Source organism: Chiloscyllium plagiosum, chromosome 17 (genome assembly GCF_004010195.1).
Source record: "Chiloscyllium plagiosum isolate BGI_BamShark_2017 chromosome 17, ASM401019v2, whole genome shotgun sequence".
Lineage (NCBI taxonomy): Eukaryota > Metazoa > Chordata > Chondrichthyes > Orectolobiformes > Hemiscylliidae > Chiloscyllium > Chiloscyllium plagiosum.
The window spans coordinates 40,028,348-40,049,214 of record NC_057726.1 but is presented as its reverse complement, the minus strand read 5'-3'; the positions used below and the strand labels follow the sequence as shown (position 1 = coordinate 40,049,214).

The window sequence follows — 20,867 nt, the reverse complement described above, 5'->3', positions numbered from 1 at the left end:
CCCAGACCCATTTCCCTCCGACTAATGCGCCTAGCACTTTGGGCAATTTAGCATAGCCAATTCACCTAACCTGCACATCTTTGGACTGTAGGAGGAAACTGGAGCACCCGGAGAAAACGCACGCAGAGACGGGGAGAATGTGCAAACTCCACACAGACAGTCGCCCGAGGCTGGAATTGAACCTGGGACCCTGGTGCTGTGAGGCAACAGTGCAAACCACTGAGCCCCATGCCGCCCATTATTCCATTGATCAGAATTTCACCAAAGGGGTTTAAAATGTACAAGCCCAAAGTTCTAAATATTATTTTAAACAAGGAAGATATTTAAATATCTATAGTATAAATACCTGTGACCACGAATGTCAGACTGATCACAGACTCCACCCAGTGCTATCCTGTAAAACTCTCTGCCGAGGGTCTTTGCGATTGATCTTCCCACACTGGTCTTGCCCACACCAGGAGGTCCCACAAAACAGAGGATGGGTCCTTTCAGGTTGTTTTTAAGTTGTCTAACTGCAAGGTACTCCAACACCCTTTGTTTGAGCTTTTGCATCGCATAATGGTCACTGTCAAGTAAATGTCTTGCAGCACGAAGATCCAAGCGATCTGTAAACCAATCAAAACCAACCAAATCATTTATTGTCAATAGACATAGAATATGTTACAATGCAATTTACCATAGTAAATTATATTCCAATTTATTTTCATTACAAGAACTATGCCCCTGAAAAAAACTATCACAGGATATAGGATTTTCAAGTACTTACACCAATGATGAGTTCACCATAGTGCATCATACAGGCACCATTATACATAATGAGGCAACCAACAGAGAACTTCATGATCTAGCTCAAACAGAACTCACCATGAAACTCCATGAAAAACCGACATTTAGCCAAATTTCTAGTAAAATTCAGTCCATTGTTTCAGGTGCATTTTGGCAGCAACGTAACAGTAATAATATTATCCCTTCTCCTTTTCTCCAATACCTGGCAAAGCTAAAATGGCTTCTTCACCTGATGTCATCAGTTAATTATTCCAGCCTATTTGTGATGTAAAGTGATTTTGAAGCCAGTTGACACTAAAACTAAATGCGTGATAATGCTAGAATCTGAAAAAACCCAAATATTATTGATGTAGTGCAAATAAACAGTTCTGTGTATTCTTAGGGTTGTGGCGTAGGTACGTGCTGCTTTTAATATTTACCACTTATTATTTTTCAGATACATATCTATAATTAAAGTCACTTGGTTCTCAAGGTGGTCCTGCTGCAGTATCCACTGCAACATTCATAATTCTAAAGAAAATTTAGTGAAGGAGTCCAAACCATTAAATTTGGTAAACAAACATAACTACAGTAACAACTGTGTGCAAGGCAGCAATGTTGAAAAAGGACAGATCCAGATCAAAGGGCCCAAAGAAACAGACTACACTGAAACATCAGAAACATTACCATATTTCACAAGAATACATCTATAATATTTTGTATATTTTGTGTAATCTGGCAAATACATTATGAACTATTTTATTCTAAAGCCAATAAAATGCAGATATAGTAAATGAAGCAATGAGAATTATTGAGAAATCGTCACCCATAAACACTGTAACACAAAGCAACAATTAACAGCAGCGTTACAGTCCATTACACAAATATAGATTTCCACCACAAATAATTTCATGCCATCTTCCAGATTACCCATGAACAATTAAACAACTGTAGCCACTTAAATAATTACATTCCAGCAAATATGAATGCAATTGCATCAACCGATTACAAATTACATAATCTATATGAATGTCAAAACTTTTTCCAGAATACTCCAACTGTGAGACTCAACATTTTTCCTCCATGTATTTATAGCAAATCCCCAAGATGCTTGAATCGTACTAATTTTTATGACAGGCTTAATGTAAGTTTATCCTTATCAATTCAGAATAACTTGAATTGTTTACTTGAGAAGCAAACATCTGTTATCATAAAAGTTTAATCAGTCATACAAAAGGCAAAGGATATAAGAAGGTGCAAACAGCCAAGATGTCGAAAAGCATGGGAAAAAAATTAAAATGAGAAAAGACAAAATGTGGAAGGTTGGCTGAAAACATAAAATGTCAAATAAAACATGGAATGTTGAAAACATAATGTAGAAAATACTAACATGCTTTTATCTGTGCTCTGATGATGTATCTTAAGTGCCATTTCACATGATTACAAATAGGGAGAGTGGATTGAGAGGTGGCATAAGGGATCTTTCAGGGAATTGGGGCCATACTAATTCACAATCTTCACATCACACCTACTCAAGAAAAGCATAATCACTTCCGGGTAACACATGAAACTTATAATTAGGAACAAGTAATGAAATATAATAAAATTGAAGCAAAAATGAAGGAGAAATAACAAGCCTGAACTAATTTTCAATCTATCAGATGAAACATAACCTCAAGGAGTTACTTTCCAGCCTTCTAAAATGAGGTTTTGGAAATCAAATATAAATATTATTGATCTGAAGCACAGAAGATAGCAATCTTAATTAGTAATTAAGGTGGAGATAATCTGAAAAATGGATAGAAATGAAGAAAATAAAATCCTGTTCTTTCTTGAAAATGATGATAATGTATTCCTTTCTTCCTACAGAGAATACTATTTTGGATTTTCCTCTAAGGATAATACCACAGATGTAGTGTGGTAGGATTCAGGCCCACCAGCTGTCCAGCAATGAGCCCAGTTTTAATACTGCCATGAGCTCCTGGCACTAACAACACATCTGAGTTGAAGTTTGACATTTAGGAATGGGAAGTAGCAGCTGCTGTAGAATTTAAACATCCGCAGCAGCTTAGAAGCCCAGATCATTGATATTTCTCTTTGAAATAAATTTGATCATTTTTGTGAATGCCGTGGCAATCTGCCTCAGCTGTACACAGCCCCACATTTTCACACACTAAACTTTGTTTTGCATAAAGTAAGACAGAGTCAAAAAGTATGATGCTGGAAAAGTACAGGTCAGGTAGCATCCGAGGAGCAGGAGAGTTGATGTTTCAGGCATAAGTCCTTCAACAGGAATGTGGAGGGGGAGGGGGCTGAGTGTAAATAGGGGATTAGATTAGATTACATACAGTGTGGAAACAGGCCCTTCAGACCTGCCAAAGCGCACCCACCCAGACCCATTCCCCTACATTTACCCCTGCACCTAACACTATGGGCAATTTAGCATGGCCAATTCACCTAACCTGCACATTTTTGGACTGTGGGAGGAAACCCACACAGACACGGGGAGAATGTGCAAACTCCACACAGTCAGTCGCCTGAGGTGGGAATCGAACCCGGGTCTCTGGCGCTGTAAGGCAGCAGTGCTAACCACTGTGCCACTGTGCTGCCCATATGAGAGTGAGAAGGCGAAAGGTGGGATGTGATAGGTTGGTCAGGAAGGTAGAGATGATAGTTCGGAAGGAAGATGGACAGGTAAGACAGGTCAAGAGTGCGGTACCGATTTGGAGGTTTGAACCGGGGATGAGGGGGGGGGGGGATTTGAAAACTGGTGAATTCGATGTTGATGTTGTGTGGTTGGAGGCTCCTGAGGCAAAAGATGAGGTGTTCTTTGTCCAGTTAGCGGGTGGGTTTGGTTTGACAGTGGATGAGGCCCAGGACTTGCATGTCCCGGGTGTGAGGGGGAGTTTTTTGACCAAAAGAAGAAAAAAAACTTTGTCCACACCCCCATCGCAGTTCCAGTGGCTTATACTTTTAAAGGAATTTTTGCAGGGCTTCAAACAGATGACCACCACCAAGGAATGCACAACCCCTAGGTTCGTTCCTCTTCAAGGACCTCTTCGAGCATGTAGATGGAGTTTAATTTAGATAAATGTGAGGTGCTGCATTTTGGAAAGTTAAATCAGGGCAGGTATACACTTAATAGCAAGGTCCTGGGGAGAGTTGCTGAACAAAGAGACCTTGGCGTGCTGGTTCATTGTTCCTTGAAAGTGGAGTCCCAGGTAGCCAGGATATTGAATGTGGCATTTGGTATGCTTGCCTTTATTGGTCAGTGCATTGAGTATGTTGGGAGGTCATGTTGCAGCTGTATAGGACATTGGTTCGGCTACTTTTCGAATACTGCAATTCTTGTCCTCCTGCTATAGGAAGTATACTGTGAAACTTGAAAAGATTCAGAAAAGATTTACAAGATTTCTGCCAGGCTTGGAGGGCTTGAACTAGAGGGAGAGGCTGAATAGACAACATTACCAACAACAAAAACAACACATCATTTATTCATTTGCTATTTTTAGGGCCAAACTATTTTCCCTGGAGTGTCAGAGGCTGAGGGTTGACCTTATAGAGGTTTATAAAATCATGAGGGGCATGGATAGGGTGAATAGCCAATGTCCTTTCCCTAGGATGGGGAGTCCTAAACTAGAGGGCATAGGTTTAAGGTGAGAGGGGAAAAATTTAAAAGGGCAACCTTTTCGCGGAGAGGGTAGAGCATATGTGCCAGAGGAAGTGGTGGAGGCTGGTATAATTACAACATTTAATGGGTATATGAATAGTAAGGGTTTAAAGGAAAATGGGCCAAATGCTGGCAAATGGGACTAGATTAATTTAGAATATCTGGTCGGCATGGACCCACCTTGTACAAATCTATGACTCTATGAATCACGATTCCCAAATCCTTGTGGTCCAGCCAATTACACTGCAGAGTCCTGAGCCGAAGTGATTGAAAATGGAAAATAAATTATCACAGCCAGATGGAATGATTGCAAGAAATGGACAGATGTTAAAGTGAAAATAAAATATTAAGGGATCTCCATCCCATCATATGCCAAGCCTCTTATCACCTCTGGGAGTACACAAAGTACTTTTCTTAGATAAACTTCCTCAGATAAACTATAAATTAATTAATAAGTCTGACTTTACATGCAGTTATAAATATAAATTGCCAGCTTGATTTGAAGTCCAGTCAACCATAAATTGGAACACAATCTAAATGGACAATTTCAGTGCAGTTGTGAGGACTGTTATACAGAGGGAAGTGCCATCTTTTGGATGAGAGCTTTGATCCTGTTTTCCAGTGCAAGTTTACGTTTTAGAAATCTAAATAAAACTATAAAGTCCATCTGGTTTCCAGATCAACATTATTTTTTACTCAAACAACATTACCAAGAACAAAAACAACACATCATTTATTCATTTGCTATTTTTAGGGCCAAACTATTAGTTAATTGGGACTCCACTGTCAGGGTCAAATGGGGACCAGAACCTTGCTCTGTGAAGAGTGCAGTCACCTGGCAATGACTTTCTTCAAAACAGAACTTGTATTCCATACGTACAACAGGTGGCATCTCAAATATAAAGCCCTCCAACACAAAAATATTACAGACCTGCTTTTTCAGAAAAGAAAAAATGCTTTGAGATGCAAGTACTGGGACTTAAAGCAATATTTAGCATTGCATAAACATATATAATAATTTCTAGGTTGTATCTGCTGATGTCAGCACATACATGTTGTGTATGACATCATAATTTTTCATGATGGCCTAGTAGATCTGGAATTGTGTGCATGTGTTTCTGAATTTGCATGCATACACAGTTGTCTACAATTGCTGACTTCAGCAGACACTGCAATATTCATTACAATATACAGAGGAACCTTGATTATCCAAATTTCGGATTATCCGGCAAGATCACAAGGTCCCAACGCTTGGCTAAACTGTGTTATCCGGCATTCGATTATCTGAACATTCGATTATCCGAACAAAATACTCTGCGCCCGTGTCATTCAGATAATGGAGGTTCCTCTGTATACTGTCCCCTCCTTACAAAGGAGATCATTTGAGCTCCATGACCATTTATTAATCCACTTTTCTTTTCTTCTGGATCACAGAATTGTTTCTGACCTGTTGTGCTTTTATTCCAAGGCAGTTCCACCATTAGTTCCAGATAATTCCTGGTCAAAGCAAACTCTGGCATTGATGGAGGCATCTTCTTTAACCTGCAAATGGCAAACCTCATTTTTAAAAAATGAAAAGAACAAGGATGTGGAGTTTTAGAGTCACTTTTCTGACTGCAGAAATGATTCACGCCAACAAAAAACAGCCAGAAAACATTTCCAAATAACAAAACATTTAATATTCCTGGGGAGGAATTTAGAACAGCAATGGACAATGATCACAAAAACAAAATCATTAATTTAAAACAAAACATAGAAAGACATGTGAGAGCACCACAATGGAATCTGAAAACAGACCGTTAATTAATTTGTACCACTGGTAGTGCTGATATCTGCCAAAGTCCTCCAAATCGGAATATTGTTTTGAAACATGTGTGAGTATCATTACTTAGTTTTACAAACAGAACATCACCACCAAGATGCTCAAAACATTTAACCTTGACAGTATATGCTACTCTGTCACACATTTTGGAACTGTTCTGGTAACAGCAAAAAAATTCAATAGAATAATCTAAATTATTGTGTACCTTTCCTAGAATATAAAAAAAAATCAAATGTAATAAGTTCCTATCAGAAAGTTAACTTTTAAAAAAAAACTGCACCAAGCCAGTGCTATGTATTTGTAGCTACACTTGGAAGAACAAAAAGGTTTCTGCTATTTGTTAACCATCACCACGCACCTTTTGACCTCCTTCATACAAACTTTCATTGCCTGCTCCGGTATATTTGAATTTTTAATCTTCTTTTCCAACATGACAATATCATCACTATCTTCATCATCATCCTCCTCTTCAACTGCATCCAAATGCAATGGTCTTCCAGGAATTTGATTGTTTCTCCGAATAGATCGGATGGCCACAATCTAGTAATTGTATAATACTTCTAATAAGTGTAACATAATCTCTAACATTTGGTTTAACAACTTAGAAGTAAACAGTGTCTTTAATGTGGGATAACCAGCTCAAGGAACATCACAATTGTGTAAGTTATATTTAGAACTTAAAAACATTTGTAACTTTGTGTAATTTGAACTTGTAACACCTCCGGCCACTACATTAGCAATTCTTTTGGCAACGTAACAAAGGCAAATTGATTTTCAAATGTTTACTCCAAAGTGTACATACTTGGAATATATACAGGTAAACGCCTTCAATCAAATTAGTTACAGTTCTTGGTAAGGCACAAACAGAGATCATTACTACAGTTTGATACATAATTGTTACTGGGATAAAGAATGCAGTTCCTCTGAATAAAGACAGAAGAATTCCTGTTTTCACCAAAATATTCCCAAATATTACTGAAAATGTGCTTTTGAAATGTCATTATAAAAAAATACAAAAATCATTTTCAAAAAGCAAACAGCTTACTTTTATAAGAGACTTACTAAATGCACTTTACATTAAAACGTAATCAAGATAAAACTGACACAGGGCCATAGAAGGAAATCTTTAGCTAGATGGCTAAAAGTTAGGTCAAATAGTATACAAGAGAAGGATCCTAGGAGAAACAGCTGATGGAAAATAGCAGAACAGGCCAGGTACTAGAATACAGACACCATAATACAGACCACAGTCTCTGCAGAAATTATATGGTCAGCATAGTACACAAGATAATGGAAGACATTCTGTCTTTAATATTAGAAAAATGTGAGGGGGAATTTAAAGTCTGGCTCCATATTCACTCAAACTGGATTGAGGGTCTCCTTTTCAAACATTGTAAATACTTCCTATTTTTGATAATCTTAACTGCTTTTCCTATTTTTATCCATGTATAAAATTAAATAGGGAAGAAACCAGGATAACTCTGAAATGGATTCCTGGGCGTACTATTTTACTCTCAGAAACAGATATAGGAATAACAAAATCAATAGACCTACATGGGTCATAACAAGTAGCCCAAACTAAACAGGCAGCCCACAATAAAACTCAGCATGACACAGAATGGCTGTGTTTATTGCCAATGCCACCACTATAGATGGCACAGTGATTGTGTATTTTGTAAACGCAGCATTGCAGTCAAACTCCGAAGCATGTGCTCAATGAAATCAAATGATATTACAGTATGACAGAATTGACTAATCAGACTGTAGATTAATAAAACAAGTGGTTTTATTAAACTTGCAGCACCGAAATGTTAATGCATCCTTCAAGCAGACCCTCTGAAATGAGGTTGAAAACTGGTGAGCTAGAGATACACTCAGAAAGAACCCTCAGTACCTCACTTGTTGCGCCATTTACAGAGCGAAATGGTAAACCCTATAAACACCCTATCATGGGGGGAGTAGCCAGAAGGCTCTGTTTCAGTAGCCAACTGCCGATATTAACCGCCACCTGAACTCCCCCACCCCTCTCACCCACTCCAACCTCTCACCCTCGGAACGCGCAGCCCTCCACTCACTCCGTTGCAACCCCAACAAACAAAAAAAAAAGATTCCTGAAGAAGGGCTAATGCCCGAAACGTCGATTCTCCTGTTCCCTAGATGCTGCCTGACCTGCTGCGCTTTTCCAGCAACACATTTCCATCTCTGATCTCCAGCATCTGCAGACCTCACTTTCTCCTCTGTTTCAGTAGTGTGACTTCACTACTGCCACCTGCACGTGCACAGGTGGTCAATGGTCACCTATTGGCAATAGATACTCTGTGCAGAATACTGTATACAAACACTGGAGCAGTTTATTTTCAGTGTATTATAGTATGACATGCTTTATTTTAATGTAATGCTTAAGCATGCTGTAGGATTACCTCTCCACTTTTGTTTTAATGGGGAGGGATGCTCAAGGAATAGAGAGGAGCACTGAATGCTTAGAGTCCAGAGCAACAAGATTCTTGATCAAGCCAAAGCCAACATGAATATAGCATTTACATTATCAATCAGTATATTATATAGCACTTTTGTTTAAGCAGAAATATAACTTGTGATGGTATATGGTCTCCAACAGCAATTGATTTTATTATTCACACCTGACGATAGAAGTGGATTACATATCTGAATATAATGTTATACAGTAAGCCATTCCTACCCTTTTCTCATCATTTGGCTTGGACTTCCGAGTTTTTTGAAGTAATTTTAGTCCTTCAATTTGCCGAACAAGCAATGGTATGGTTTTTTTAAACCTTTCTTCTAAACTAACAGCATCAAGTATCTGTGTATCAGAGACAGGATGAGAACAGAAAGAAAATTAGATATTATTGAAGAATTTTAGTAAGTTACATCCACAGATCTAAAACCACAATTTCCAGGAGCAATGCTCTAATAAAAATTCAAATTACAATGTATTTCATGTTGAGTTAACAAAAATATTAAACTTACTATTAAAGAAACTTTGAAGTTATTAATATTTAAATTTAATTTACAATTGGCAAAACTAGTCTTTCTGTCAATTGTGGCCATTGTGACAAAAAACAGATTTTGAACACAAGGACATAATAGATAGAAGCATCAGTAGAGCACAAAGTGCCTCACACCTGTCGAGCCATCAATACCATCATGGCTGATCTTTTGTCTCAATCCACTTTATTGTGGTTCCCTAAGAGATCAAAAAAAACCAAGATGAATATACTCAATGGCAGAGACCTCTGTGGCAAATCATTCTAAAAACTTACATTCATCTCCGTGAAGACAATTCTCGAGACTGCACAAAATGATCAATCCTTTATCCTACAGCTGTACTTGTGTTTTAGATCCTTCAGACAGGTAAAACAAATCTCTTAATTGTTATCCTGGCCAACCCCTTGAAATATATTTTCCATCAACTTGTTCAAAGATGTTATTTTACACCTCTAGAGGAGGTAGGACTTCAATCTAGGTCTCTGGCTAGGAGACAGGGACACTAGCAACACACAAGAACCCAAAGAAACCCCTGTATACTGCATTAAGATCATTTGGTGATTTTCATTTAAACTAAGTGGCTCAGTGGTTAGCACTGCTGCCTTACAACAGCAGACACCAGAGTTTAATTCCAGCCTCAAGTAACTGTCTGTGTGGTGTTTGCATGTTCTCCAGGTGTTGGTTTCCTTCCACAGTCCAAAGATGTGCAGGTTAAGTGGATAGGTCATGCTAAGTTGCCCATAGTGTCCAGGGATGTGTAGGCTAGTTGAGTTAGCCTTAATAAATGCAGAGTATCAGGGCAAGGGTGGTGGGGGCTTGGTCTGGGAGAGATGCTCTTTAGAGGGCCAATGCAGACTCGATAGACCAATTGGTCTCTTTTCACACTCTAGAGATTCTGTGATTAATAACATAAAGAGCAGAGTTTGGAGAGGAAAAATTGTGTTAGCATTTAAAATTATAATTGTTCCACAATGCAGAAGCACAGTTAAAATTTAGAGTTGAAATTTAGGAATTGTATAAGCAGTCATACCTGTAACTTCTCATTTGTACTTGTGCGGATAATTGACGCCAAGATATCAGGCAACGTTTCTTTAGGAAGGCTATCCAACAAATTTCTTAGTTTGGCAACTACTGGTACTGACATGTCCAACATCTCCACCAACTGCAAACATTTAAGGAATTATCTGTTACTTCATAAATTTGCAATGAGAGAGATGGATCACATACTTTTTGATTCTGACAAGCTTTCTCAAGATCAAAGATTTATTCAGTAAATCAAAATCATTTTTCTGCCGTCTTTTTTGAAAACAACATTTGAGTTTTCAAAATTTTTCAAATATATTAGCACTAATGAAAATTGTAAACACAAAGAGAGAAAGGATGGATGATTTTCATGAAGCAGTAAGCCAGAACTACAGGTTTCCTGCGCTTATCTCAGAGTTTACTGACTTGACATCTTGTAGATATTTCAGGCTTATTCCCTGGCTGCCAGTCAGATTGATGGGCTTATCAATATCGGGCTGGAACGCAACACAGGATTGGTTGGGGGGGTTGCCAGGAATGGGAGGAAGTAAACAAGTCTGGCATTACAGAGGAATTTGAATTTACAGAGGAATTTGAATTTTGCTAAAATGCTGGGGGCAGAGAGAGAATGCTGGCCGGCCAATTACTGGTGGAGTTGAGGTGACTGTATGTTTCAGTTGCAGAGCGGTGTTTTTCTGACTGGAGGTCTGTGACGAGTGGTGTTCCACAAAGATCAGAACAGGGACCCCTTTGTTTGTAATATATCTATATAAATGACGTGAATGAAACTGTAGATGGTCTCATTAGTAAGTTGGAGGTGACATGAAAATTGACAGTTGTGGATAATGTGGAAGGTTATCAAAGCATACAGTAGGATGTAGATCCGTTGGGAGGTTGGGCTGAGAAATGGCAGATGGAGTTTAATCTGTGCAATCGTGAGTGATGCATTATTTTAAGTATACTGTATGGCCGGAGGAAAGTATACAGTAAATAGCAGGAACATTAATACACAAAGGGATCTTGGGGTCCCTGAAAGTTTCAACACAAATGGATAAGGTGGTAAAGGTATAGCATGCTTGTCTTCATTGGTTGACAAGTCATATTACAAATGTGTAAGACTTTTAAAAAAAATTACTTGTGGGAAATGGGTATCTCTGGCTCACCAGCATTTATTGCGAAACCTAGGTTTCCCTTGAGAAGGTGATAGTGTGCTACTTTCTTGAACTGCTGCAGTCCACATGATGTAGGTTGACCCACAATGTGCTTAGTGAGAAAAATCCAGGATTCTAAACCAACGACAGTGAAGAAATGGTGATATATTTCCAAGTGAGGACTGCAGACACTGGCGATCAGAGTCAAAACGTGTGGTGCCAGACAGCTGGTCAGGCAGCAGCCGAGAAGCAGGATAATTGACGTTTCATCTAAACCAACGACAGTGAAGAAATGGTGATATATTTCCAAGGAGAAAGTGAGGACTGCAGACACTGGCGATCAGAGTCAAAACGTGTGGTGCCAGACAGCTGGTCAGGCAGCAGCCGAGGAGCAGGATAATTGACGTTTCAGGCTTAAGCCCTTCACCAAGAATGTGGGGAGGCAGGGACTAAGAGATAAATAGGAGGAGGGGGGTGGGAAAGACAGGTAGATGCAGATGGGGGTGATGGTGATAGATCGGAGTGGAAGATGGAGCAGAAAGGTGGGAAGGAAGATGAACGAGTAGGACAGTTCAAGAAGATGGTGCCGAGTTGGAGGGTTGGATCTGAGATGAGGTGGGGGGAGCGGAGATGAGGAAACTGGTGAAATCGACATTGATGCTGTGTGGTTGGACTGTCGCAAGTCAGAAGATGAGGTATTCTTCCTCCAGGCGTTGGGTGGCTAGGATCTTGCAATGGAGGAGGCCGAGGACTTGCATGTCCTTGGCAGGGTGGGTGGGGCAGTTCATGTGGCCAATGCAAGGCGGTGGGGTTGCTTGGTGTGTCCGTTCCAGCGATATTCTCTGAAATGTTCTGCGAGTTGGTATCCTGTCTCCCCAATGTATAGGATAGCACATCGAGAGCAATAGTCAGAGTAGATGAGGTGTTTAGATGTGCAAGAAAATCTCTGCCGGATGTGGAAAGATCCTGTGGGGCCTTGGATGGAGGTGAGGGGAAGGTGTGGACACAGGTTTTACACATTTTATGGCGGGAAGGGAAGATGCCAGGAGTGGAGGGTGGGTTGGTGAGGAGTGTAGACCTAATGAGGGTGTCACAGAGGGAATCGTCTCTGCGGAATGCTGATGGGGGTGAGAGGGAAATATCCTCTGGTGGTGGTGTCTGACTGTAAGTGGTGGAAATGGCAGAGGATGATGCACTGTATTCAAGATTGGTGGGGTCGAAGGTGAGAACCAGATGGGTTCTATCCTTATTGGAGGGGTGGGATTCAAGAGCGGAGGTGTGAGAAGTGGAGGAACAGCGCTTGAGGGCATTGTTGACCACATGGGGGGAAATTGCAGACCTGGAAATATATTTTCTGAAATGTATCTTCTGATAGATTTCCAAGTCAAGATGGTGAGTGGCTTCGACGGGAACTTGCAGGTGGTGTCCTCATATATCTGTTGCCCTCATATATCTGTTGCCCTTGTCCTTTGTGACCGTGGATTTGGAAGGTACAGCCTCAAGATCTTTGGTGAATTTCTGCAGTACATTTGTAGACAGTACACGCTACTGCTGCTTACCGTCGGTGGTGTTTGTGGATCTGGTAAGAATCAAGTGGGTTCCTTTGTCCTTGTGTCGAACTTTGAGTGTTTTTGAAGCTGCACTTGTCCAGTATTAACTATAAGCAGAGTTTGGACCAACGTAGATTGTTTTCACTTGGGTGTCAGAAACTGAGGGTCAACTTGACAGAAGTATATAAAATTATGAAACACATAGATAGAGTGAATGGTCAGAGTCTTCTTCCCAGGATGGGAATATCAAATACTTAGGGGCATAGTTTTAAGATGAGAAGGAAAATGAGATATGTGAGCAAAGCGTTTTTTACACAAAGGATGGTAGGTCACTAGAACACACTGCCAAGAGAGATGGTAGAAGCAGATACAGCCAGGTTCAAAAGGGTGTTTAAACAGATACATGAACAGGAGGAGAATACAGGGATATGGACCATGTGCAGGCAGATGGGATTAGTTTAGAAAGGCATCATGGTTAGCACAGGCATGGTGGACGTGTATAGATCATGGACGCAGTTCATCTCATGTTTTACCTCTAGGATTTAATATATTAAAAATACAAATTGTATTAAAATTGCAGGCACACAGCCTCCTTAAAAGACTTGGCTGACTTCAGACCCACACTATATCCTAAGAGTAGGTTAGCTGCCTACACTATTCTGGGATTGAGTACAGTTAGAAAATGTAAAATCTTTTTACTGCCCAAACACATCAAACCCACCTATCCTTTGGAAAGTGAGGTGATTAAAACTCCTCCTGTCATTATTTCACGTAGCATAAAAGTTTGGTGCTCTAGCTCACTCCCACTGTCCTGAATTTCCTCTATCTCATACATGAAGAAAGCTATGGGGAGATAAGTTCTACACTCAAGAAGATTAAAGAGTTGGAAAGAAATCTATTACAAAACATATGGCTCAACACTATAGGTCTCATTTATCAACAGATCCATTATTGTGTTTTACACAAAAAAACAGTAGCTCTACTTAAAATGTCCTCTTTCTTGAATAGTTTAGATAAGAAAGAAGAGAACATCTTAATATTTAAAATTAAGGGAATAGACACCAGTGATTTATCCTCTTATGATGATTAGATTAAATTCTGAAACATAGACGAGAAACTCCTTTGCACAGTATCATTGGATGAACTTTGGATGTAACAAATCTCTATCACAGTAATCAAAACAAAGTTTATTGGGATGAGTAATTCTATATTCTGCTAAGTAGACAAACGTCTTTATTCAAACTGTGACTGAGTCACTAAAATGATATGGAGATTGTATTTATGAAATAGTTCAAACCTGTATTGCATATTTGTAGAACTGCTGTGAAAGGTCACTCAGCTCTCCAATACCCTCTGTGTATTGCTCCAGCCGATCAAGTTGCTCCACTTCCGCCACTGCAAAAGGCTTCTCCTTCAGCAGCTCAACTATATGAAACCGACAGAGACCTGTGATCAACAGAGTATAGTGTGGCTTCGGCCAATTACTACCCACGACTTGTACAGCAATACCAGCTGTGCCAATCCTACAATAGGAGAAAAAAAGTCAGCAAATTAGAGTACAAATTAATTCTTTTTAATTATAAAAAACAATATGACAATATGAGATTCAGGTCCCTGTTTATAAGTTGATCATTGTAAGGGAACCAAATAAAATCAAAACAATAATCGGGAAGTGAGGATACATAGTAGTTCAAAAGGAGAAATTCAGGTAGTTTACTCTCCAAACATCAGTAGACGTTACATTTTCGAAAAGAATGGACTGAAGGGTTTGAGTTATAATGGATGAATAGAGCAGGGCTTTTTTTCCCTGAAGTGTCGGAGGCTGAGGAGTTCACCTTATAGAACTTTGTAAAATTGTGAGAGGCAAAGTGGCAGAGAAAGCCTGGTGACTCTTTGAGAGCTGTTCCCAGCAGATTGTTTCCTTACCTCTATTATAATCATTCTACTCTTTTAAATCTCAATTTTAAATCTGTCAGAATTACTAATAATGCTCTCTTAAATCTTTTAGGTCTGGTGATCCTTTCACATTCAGGAACAACCAAACCCCCTGACCAGACTGGAACTGATCTAACAGAGACCTGGACCTCCTGAAGTGTGCGGTTGCATGAAATGATGGGCCCCTATTGCTGACGCTGGAACTGCGACCTCGATAGAGAGACCAACCACTTACTACTGTTTCAAAAGCGTGACCTGAACACCAGAGACCCAATTCTGTAGCCCTAGCTAACCTCGTGGAGGCCCGACTTAGTGGCCCAACCATACCAAGAACAAGACCCTCCAGAGCACTCAAGGCCACAACATGGGTCCAGGACCCCACCGGATGCAGCCTCACACCTTCTGGAATGGCAGACGACACACATTGACTCCCAGGCCAGACCAAAAGCAGCCCAGCAAGCATGGAAGACATGCTGGCCTGCAGGCAACACTGAAATAACATGGTTTCAAGTACCACTCCCCACCATATTCCTGACAAATGTCCAAGCTGTTGAAAACAAGCCGGATGAGTTTAAAGCTAGACTCACCTACTAAGGGGCGGCACAGTGGCTCAGTGGTTAGCAACGCTGCCTCACAGCACCAGGGACCTGGGTTCAACTCCTGCCTAGGGCAACTGTCTGTGTGGAGTTTGCACATTCTCCCCGTGTCTGAATGGGTTTCCTCCGGATGCTCCGGTTTTCTCCCACAGTCCAAAGATGTGCAAGTTAGGTGAATTAGCCGTGCTAAATTGCCTGTAGTGTTAGGTGCATTAATCAAGGATAAATGTAGAGGAATGGTTCTGGGTGGGTTGCTCCTCGGAGGGTCAGTGTGGACTTGTTGGGCCGAAGGGCCTGTTTCCACGCTGTATGGAATCTAATCTAATCTAATCTAATCTAATCAAGGAAACTGGCAGGCTGCTGTATGTTCTATTTTACAAACACAAGGCTTACTCCCTACCACCTGAGGCCTTCTCAATTCAACGGTTGGACTGCATGGCGTCTTCAGGCAAGGCAAAGGGGTCTGCCTCCTAATCAATACCTCTTGGTGCTCAGACCTAACGACTCTGGCAAGTTACTGCTCCCCGGACCTATAATATCTAACGGTGAAGTGCCGGTCCTACTGCCCGCTGTGGTGAGTTCACTTCTGCTATCCTGACAGCAGCTTACATCCCAACCCAAGCAGAAAAGGAGAGTACAATTGATGGAATATACACAGCCACAAATAGCCTTGAGACAGAATATGCCAGAGGCCTTGTTTATTGTGGTTGGTGACTTCAACCAGGCCAACCTCAAGAGTGTGCTACCAATATACCATCGACCTGTCTCCTGTCCCACCAGAGGTCCAAACACCCTCGACCATTACTACACGACCATCAAAAATGCTACCACTCTGTACCCCATCCTCATTTTGGAAAATCAGACCACAGGCTGTGCTCCTTCTCCCGGCTTACAAGCAGAAACTGAAATGTGAGAATCTGATACAGAAAGTTGTACAGGGCTGGTCTGAGGTGATGGATATACTTCTACATAACTGTTTGGAATTGGTGGACTCGTACATATTCATGAACTCGGTGGCCAATCTAAATGAGTATGCCACTACTGCACCAGACTCCATCAGTACGTGTGTAGAGGTCTGCACGCCAAAAAAGTTAATCTGAGTGTTCTCCAACCGGAAACCACAGAAACACCAGGAGATCCACCAGATACTGAAGTCCGTATTCAAGGCGTTTACGTCAGATGACCCTGACCTGTACAGGAAATCAGGGACGCCAAGAGACAAAACTCGACTAACTAGAATCCCAGACCAACCACATGAACACACTTTGATTGTTGCAAGGGTTATATAATACAACAGGTTACAAAGCCAAGTCAAATAGAATCGCTGGCAACAACGCAATCCCTCCCTATTGAGCTCAATGCATTCTATGTCCATTTTGAACAGAAGGTCAGTGAAATGATGCCACCTTCACCAATGGTCTCGGGTGCACCTGTACCCACAGTCACTGCCACAGATGTCGGATCAGCCTGCTTAAGAGTGAATGCATGGAAAGCAACTGGCCCGGGTGGAGTTCCCAGCCATGCATTCAGATCCTACGTGGACCAGCTGGTGAGAGTATTCACAGACACCTTTAACTTCTTCTTACTCCGAGCTGAGGGTCCCACCTGCTTCAATAAGACCTCTATCATCCATTGCCAAAGAAAAATCACACAGTGTGCCTTAACGACTTGCACCCATTGGCTCTGACATGAAGTACTTCAAGAAGTTAGTCAGGACACACATCAGCTCCAGCATCCCAGACTGCTTTGATCCACTACAATTTTCCTAGAGTCACAACAGGTCAATGGCAGACACTATCTCCCTGTCCCTACACTCACCCCTGGAACAACTGGATAATAGGACACATACATCATACTCCTATTGGTTGACTTTAGCTCCAACTTCAACATTATAATTCCAACCGAACCCATCTCCAAACTCAGAGCTAGGAATGTGCTCACCCCTCTGAAACTGGATCCTTGACTTCCTGACCCATGAACCGCAATCAGTAAGGATAGGAATATGTCCTCCATGATAATCCTCAACATTGATCTCTTGCAAGGCTGCATACTCAGTGCCTCACTAAACTCCTTATATATGTATAACACCATGTGGCCAAATTCAACTCTAACTCCGTTAACAGTTTGTTGATGAACCCCCAAAGTGGGTTAGATCTGAACCAACAATGAAAGAGAGTATAGGAACAAGATGAGTGGCCTGGTGGAAAGTCAACAATCTCTCCCTCGATGTCAGCAAAACAGAGGAACTGGTCATTGACTTCAGGAAGCGATGCGGAGGACACACCTGTGCCTGTATCAGTGTTGCTGAGGGGAAGATGGTCGAGGGCTTCAAGTTTCTAAGAGTAAATATCATCAACAATGCATCCTGGTCCATGTACGTCAACACTATGGTCAAGAAAGCACACCAGCGCTTTTACTGCCTCAGAAGGCTAAAGAAATTCAACATGTCCACAATGACTCTTTCCGCTGTTTAAAGCTAAACCATAGAAAGCACCTTATCTGGACGCATCGCAGCTTGGTATTGGAACTGCTCTGCCAAAGTCCACAAGAAATTACAGAAAGCTCTTAATGCAGCTCCAGCTCCATCAAGCAAATCTGCCTTCCATCCATTGACTCTGCATTTCCCATTGCCTTGGGAAAGCAGCTTACATATTCAAAGATATCTCTCACCCCGGTTATACTCTCCTTTACCTTCTTCCATCAGGCAGAAGATACAAAGGTTTGAAAACATGAACCAACAGATTTTGGTCTGTTGGTACCAAAGGACCTTTCATATATTAAAGCTGATCTTTTTTTGCACCTTCTCCAAAGCTATAACACTAAATTCTGCATTCTGTCCTATTACCCTGATGTACTTATGTAAAGTATGATTTGCCTGGATAGCATGCAAAACAATAGATTAGATTAGATTCCTTACAATGTGGGAACAGGTGCTTTGGCCCAACAAGTCCACACCGACTTTCCAAAGATTAATCCACCCAGACCCATTTCCCTCTGACTAATGCACCTAACACTGGGCAATTTAGCATGGCCAATTCACCTGAACGGCACATCTTTGGATTGTGGGCGGAAACCGGAGCACCCAGAGAAAACCCACGCAGACACGGGGAGAATGTGCAAACTCCACACAGACAGTCACCCGAGTCTGGAATTGAACCCGGGTCCCTGATGCTGTGAGGCAGCAGTGCTAACCACTGAGCCACCATGCCGCCAATACTGTATCTCGATTCATGTGACAATAATAAATCAAATCAAAATTGTTTCTCTCTTATAGGCTGTCATGTCTCATTATACAGTTATTTGTTATATACAGTCTCATTATACACTGTTCAGCTTTCGCTTTGGCATTTCTCATTGCTTCCTTATTTCTAGGACTTTACATGTAGGTTTGGCTCAGTTTGAAACACTCTTCTGTGTATCAGAAGTTAATGAGTCCAAACCCAAATACAGGCATCAGTGCCATTTTGACAGCTTCACTGTCACAGATGCTACCTTTCTGAACAGATATTAAATAAAGGCCTTTTAAGTATTCTCAAGTGGAAGGAAAATAATTCCTAATGCTTGCATTCCCTCAATGTTCTGCAAGACATTTGTCTCTCATGCAATGTCACAAAACAATTCCTGTTCAATTCCTCTTCACTGTCAACACTCACTTCTTTCACTATTAAATAGTGGGGAGCAAGGATACTGGAAACTCTTCACTCTCAATCTTAATAAATCAGTAGCAATGAAAAAAACAATTTGGAATAAAAAAATAATATTGGCTGATTATGGGCACTGCAAACTTCTTCACTTCTGAGTTAACGTGACAAAAGCCAAGTAACTGGGACTTGGGTTTCACTCTTGCAACTCGGATACACTAGTAAACTGTAAACTACAAGTGCCTTTATCTTCATGTCTGTAGACATACACCCCCAGCTTCTTTGTAAAATGTGGAGCTTGAGAAAGTACAGCAAGTCAAGCAGCATCAGAGTCGATGTTTCGGGCAGGAGCCTTCATCAGGACCGAGAGAGGGGAAGTTCATTGTGTGTCTTGTGCACATTTCTTGTAACCTTCTTTTGGGGGGTGGCATTGGTAATAAAACTCCACCCTCTTTACTCAAGAAAATCTTGGAAATGGTTCTCTTCCATTTTTGATCTTGTTAACTAATTTAATTGAAGTACGATAGCTATCTGTTTAAAAAAAAACACTTGTTGCAACTGACCAACAGGGTATTAAGACAAGAGAACAGCCATGCCCCTCCTCACCTTACTGCAGCGGGGGAATGGACTTTTGGGGGAAGGAGTAGCCTCTTAGAGGAGAAGAGAGAGATGGCTATGAACACGAGGCAATAGATCTCACTTTCACACTTATAACTTATTTTATTTATATATGTGATTTCCCAACCCTTACTTTTAAATATTTTTGTATCTTTCGTTCTAAAACCCTCCTCCTGGATCTGACTTCCCAGTTTCAAATTATTGCTTAAATAACATCTAAAGAAAAAAGTTAAATCCTTTCCAATGGCTTTCTTCCTCCTATACTATATCCTACTGTAAGTAAATATTGGACAACATACCTTAACATAAATATAAAACATGAGATCCAACTATAAGATGAACTGATGACAAATAAGTTATCTATGACAGACCAAATTTATGAGAGATATATTTGGCTTTGTAATCCTCAGATTGTTCAAAATATCAGGTATATTAATTAGAAATTTTACAGATAATAGCAGGTTTGATTACAGATATGGTAGCATAATACTGGACCACAATTACCCCAAATATTGTGTATTCAAATCCCATCATTGAAATCTTTGAAACCGAAGTTCAAAAGTAGATAATTACAGAATCAGCATGGACGGCCATATATCCTGAATTAATCTAGTCCCATTTTCCAGTATTTGGCCCATATTCCTCTAAACCTTCCTATTCATGTATCAATCAAGATAACTTTTAAATGTTGCAATTGTACCAGCTCCACCATTTCCTCTGAGTTTATTCCATACACATACCTCCCTGTGTGTGAAACAGTTGCCCCGAGGGTCAATTTTATATCTATCCCCTCTCACCATAAACCTATGCCCTCTAGTTTTGTACTCCTCTAATCTGGGAAAAAGGCACTGGCTATTCACCCTAGTCATGCCTCTCATGATTTTATAAACCTCTATTAGGTCACCCCTTAATCTCGGAGGCTCTAGGGAAAACAGCCCCAGCCTATTCAGCCTTTCGTTATTGCTCAAAACCTTGAACCCCAGCAACATACGTGTAAATCTTTTCTGTATTGTCTCAAGTTTAATAACATCGTTCCTATAGCATGGAGACCTGAACTGAACGCAGTGTTCCAAAAGTGGCCCAAGCAATG

The 20,867-nt window shown here is 40.7% G+C and overlaps 1 protein-coding gene across 1 annotated transcript in view; it reads right to left on the bottom strand.

Annotated features, from left to right (window-relative positions):
* lonp2 (lon peptidase 2, peroxisomal) overlaps positions 1-20,867 on the bottom strand; it is a 106,267-nt gene that overhangs the window by 84,372 nt on the left and 1,028 nt on the right. The window contains exons 2-7 of the mRNA XM_043706924.1: positions 14,285-14,510; positions 10,294-10,425; positions 8,956-9,078; positions 6,616-6,797; positions 5,883-5,977; positions 347-605 (exon numbers count right to left, since the gene is read on the bottom strand). Coding sequence (XP_043562859.1) covers positions 347-605; positions 5,883-5,977; positions 6,616-6,797; positions 8,956-9,078; positions 10,294-10,425; positions 14,285-14,510 — 1,017 coding nt within the window. The remainder of the gene's footprint in view (positions 1-346; positions 606-5,882; positions 5,978-6,615; positions 6,798-8,955; positions 9,079-10,293; positions 10,426-14,284; positions 14,511-20,867) is intronic.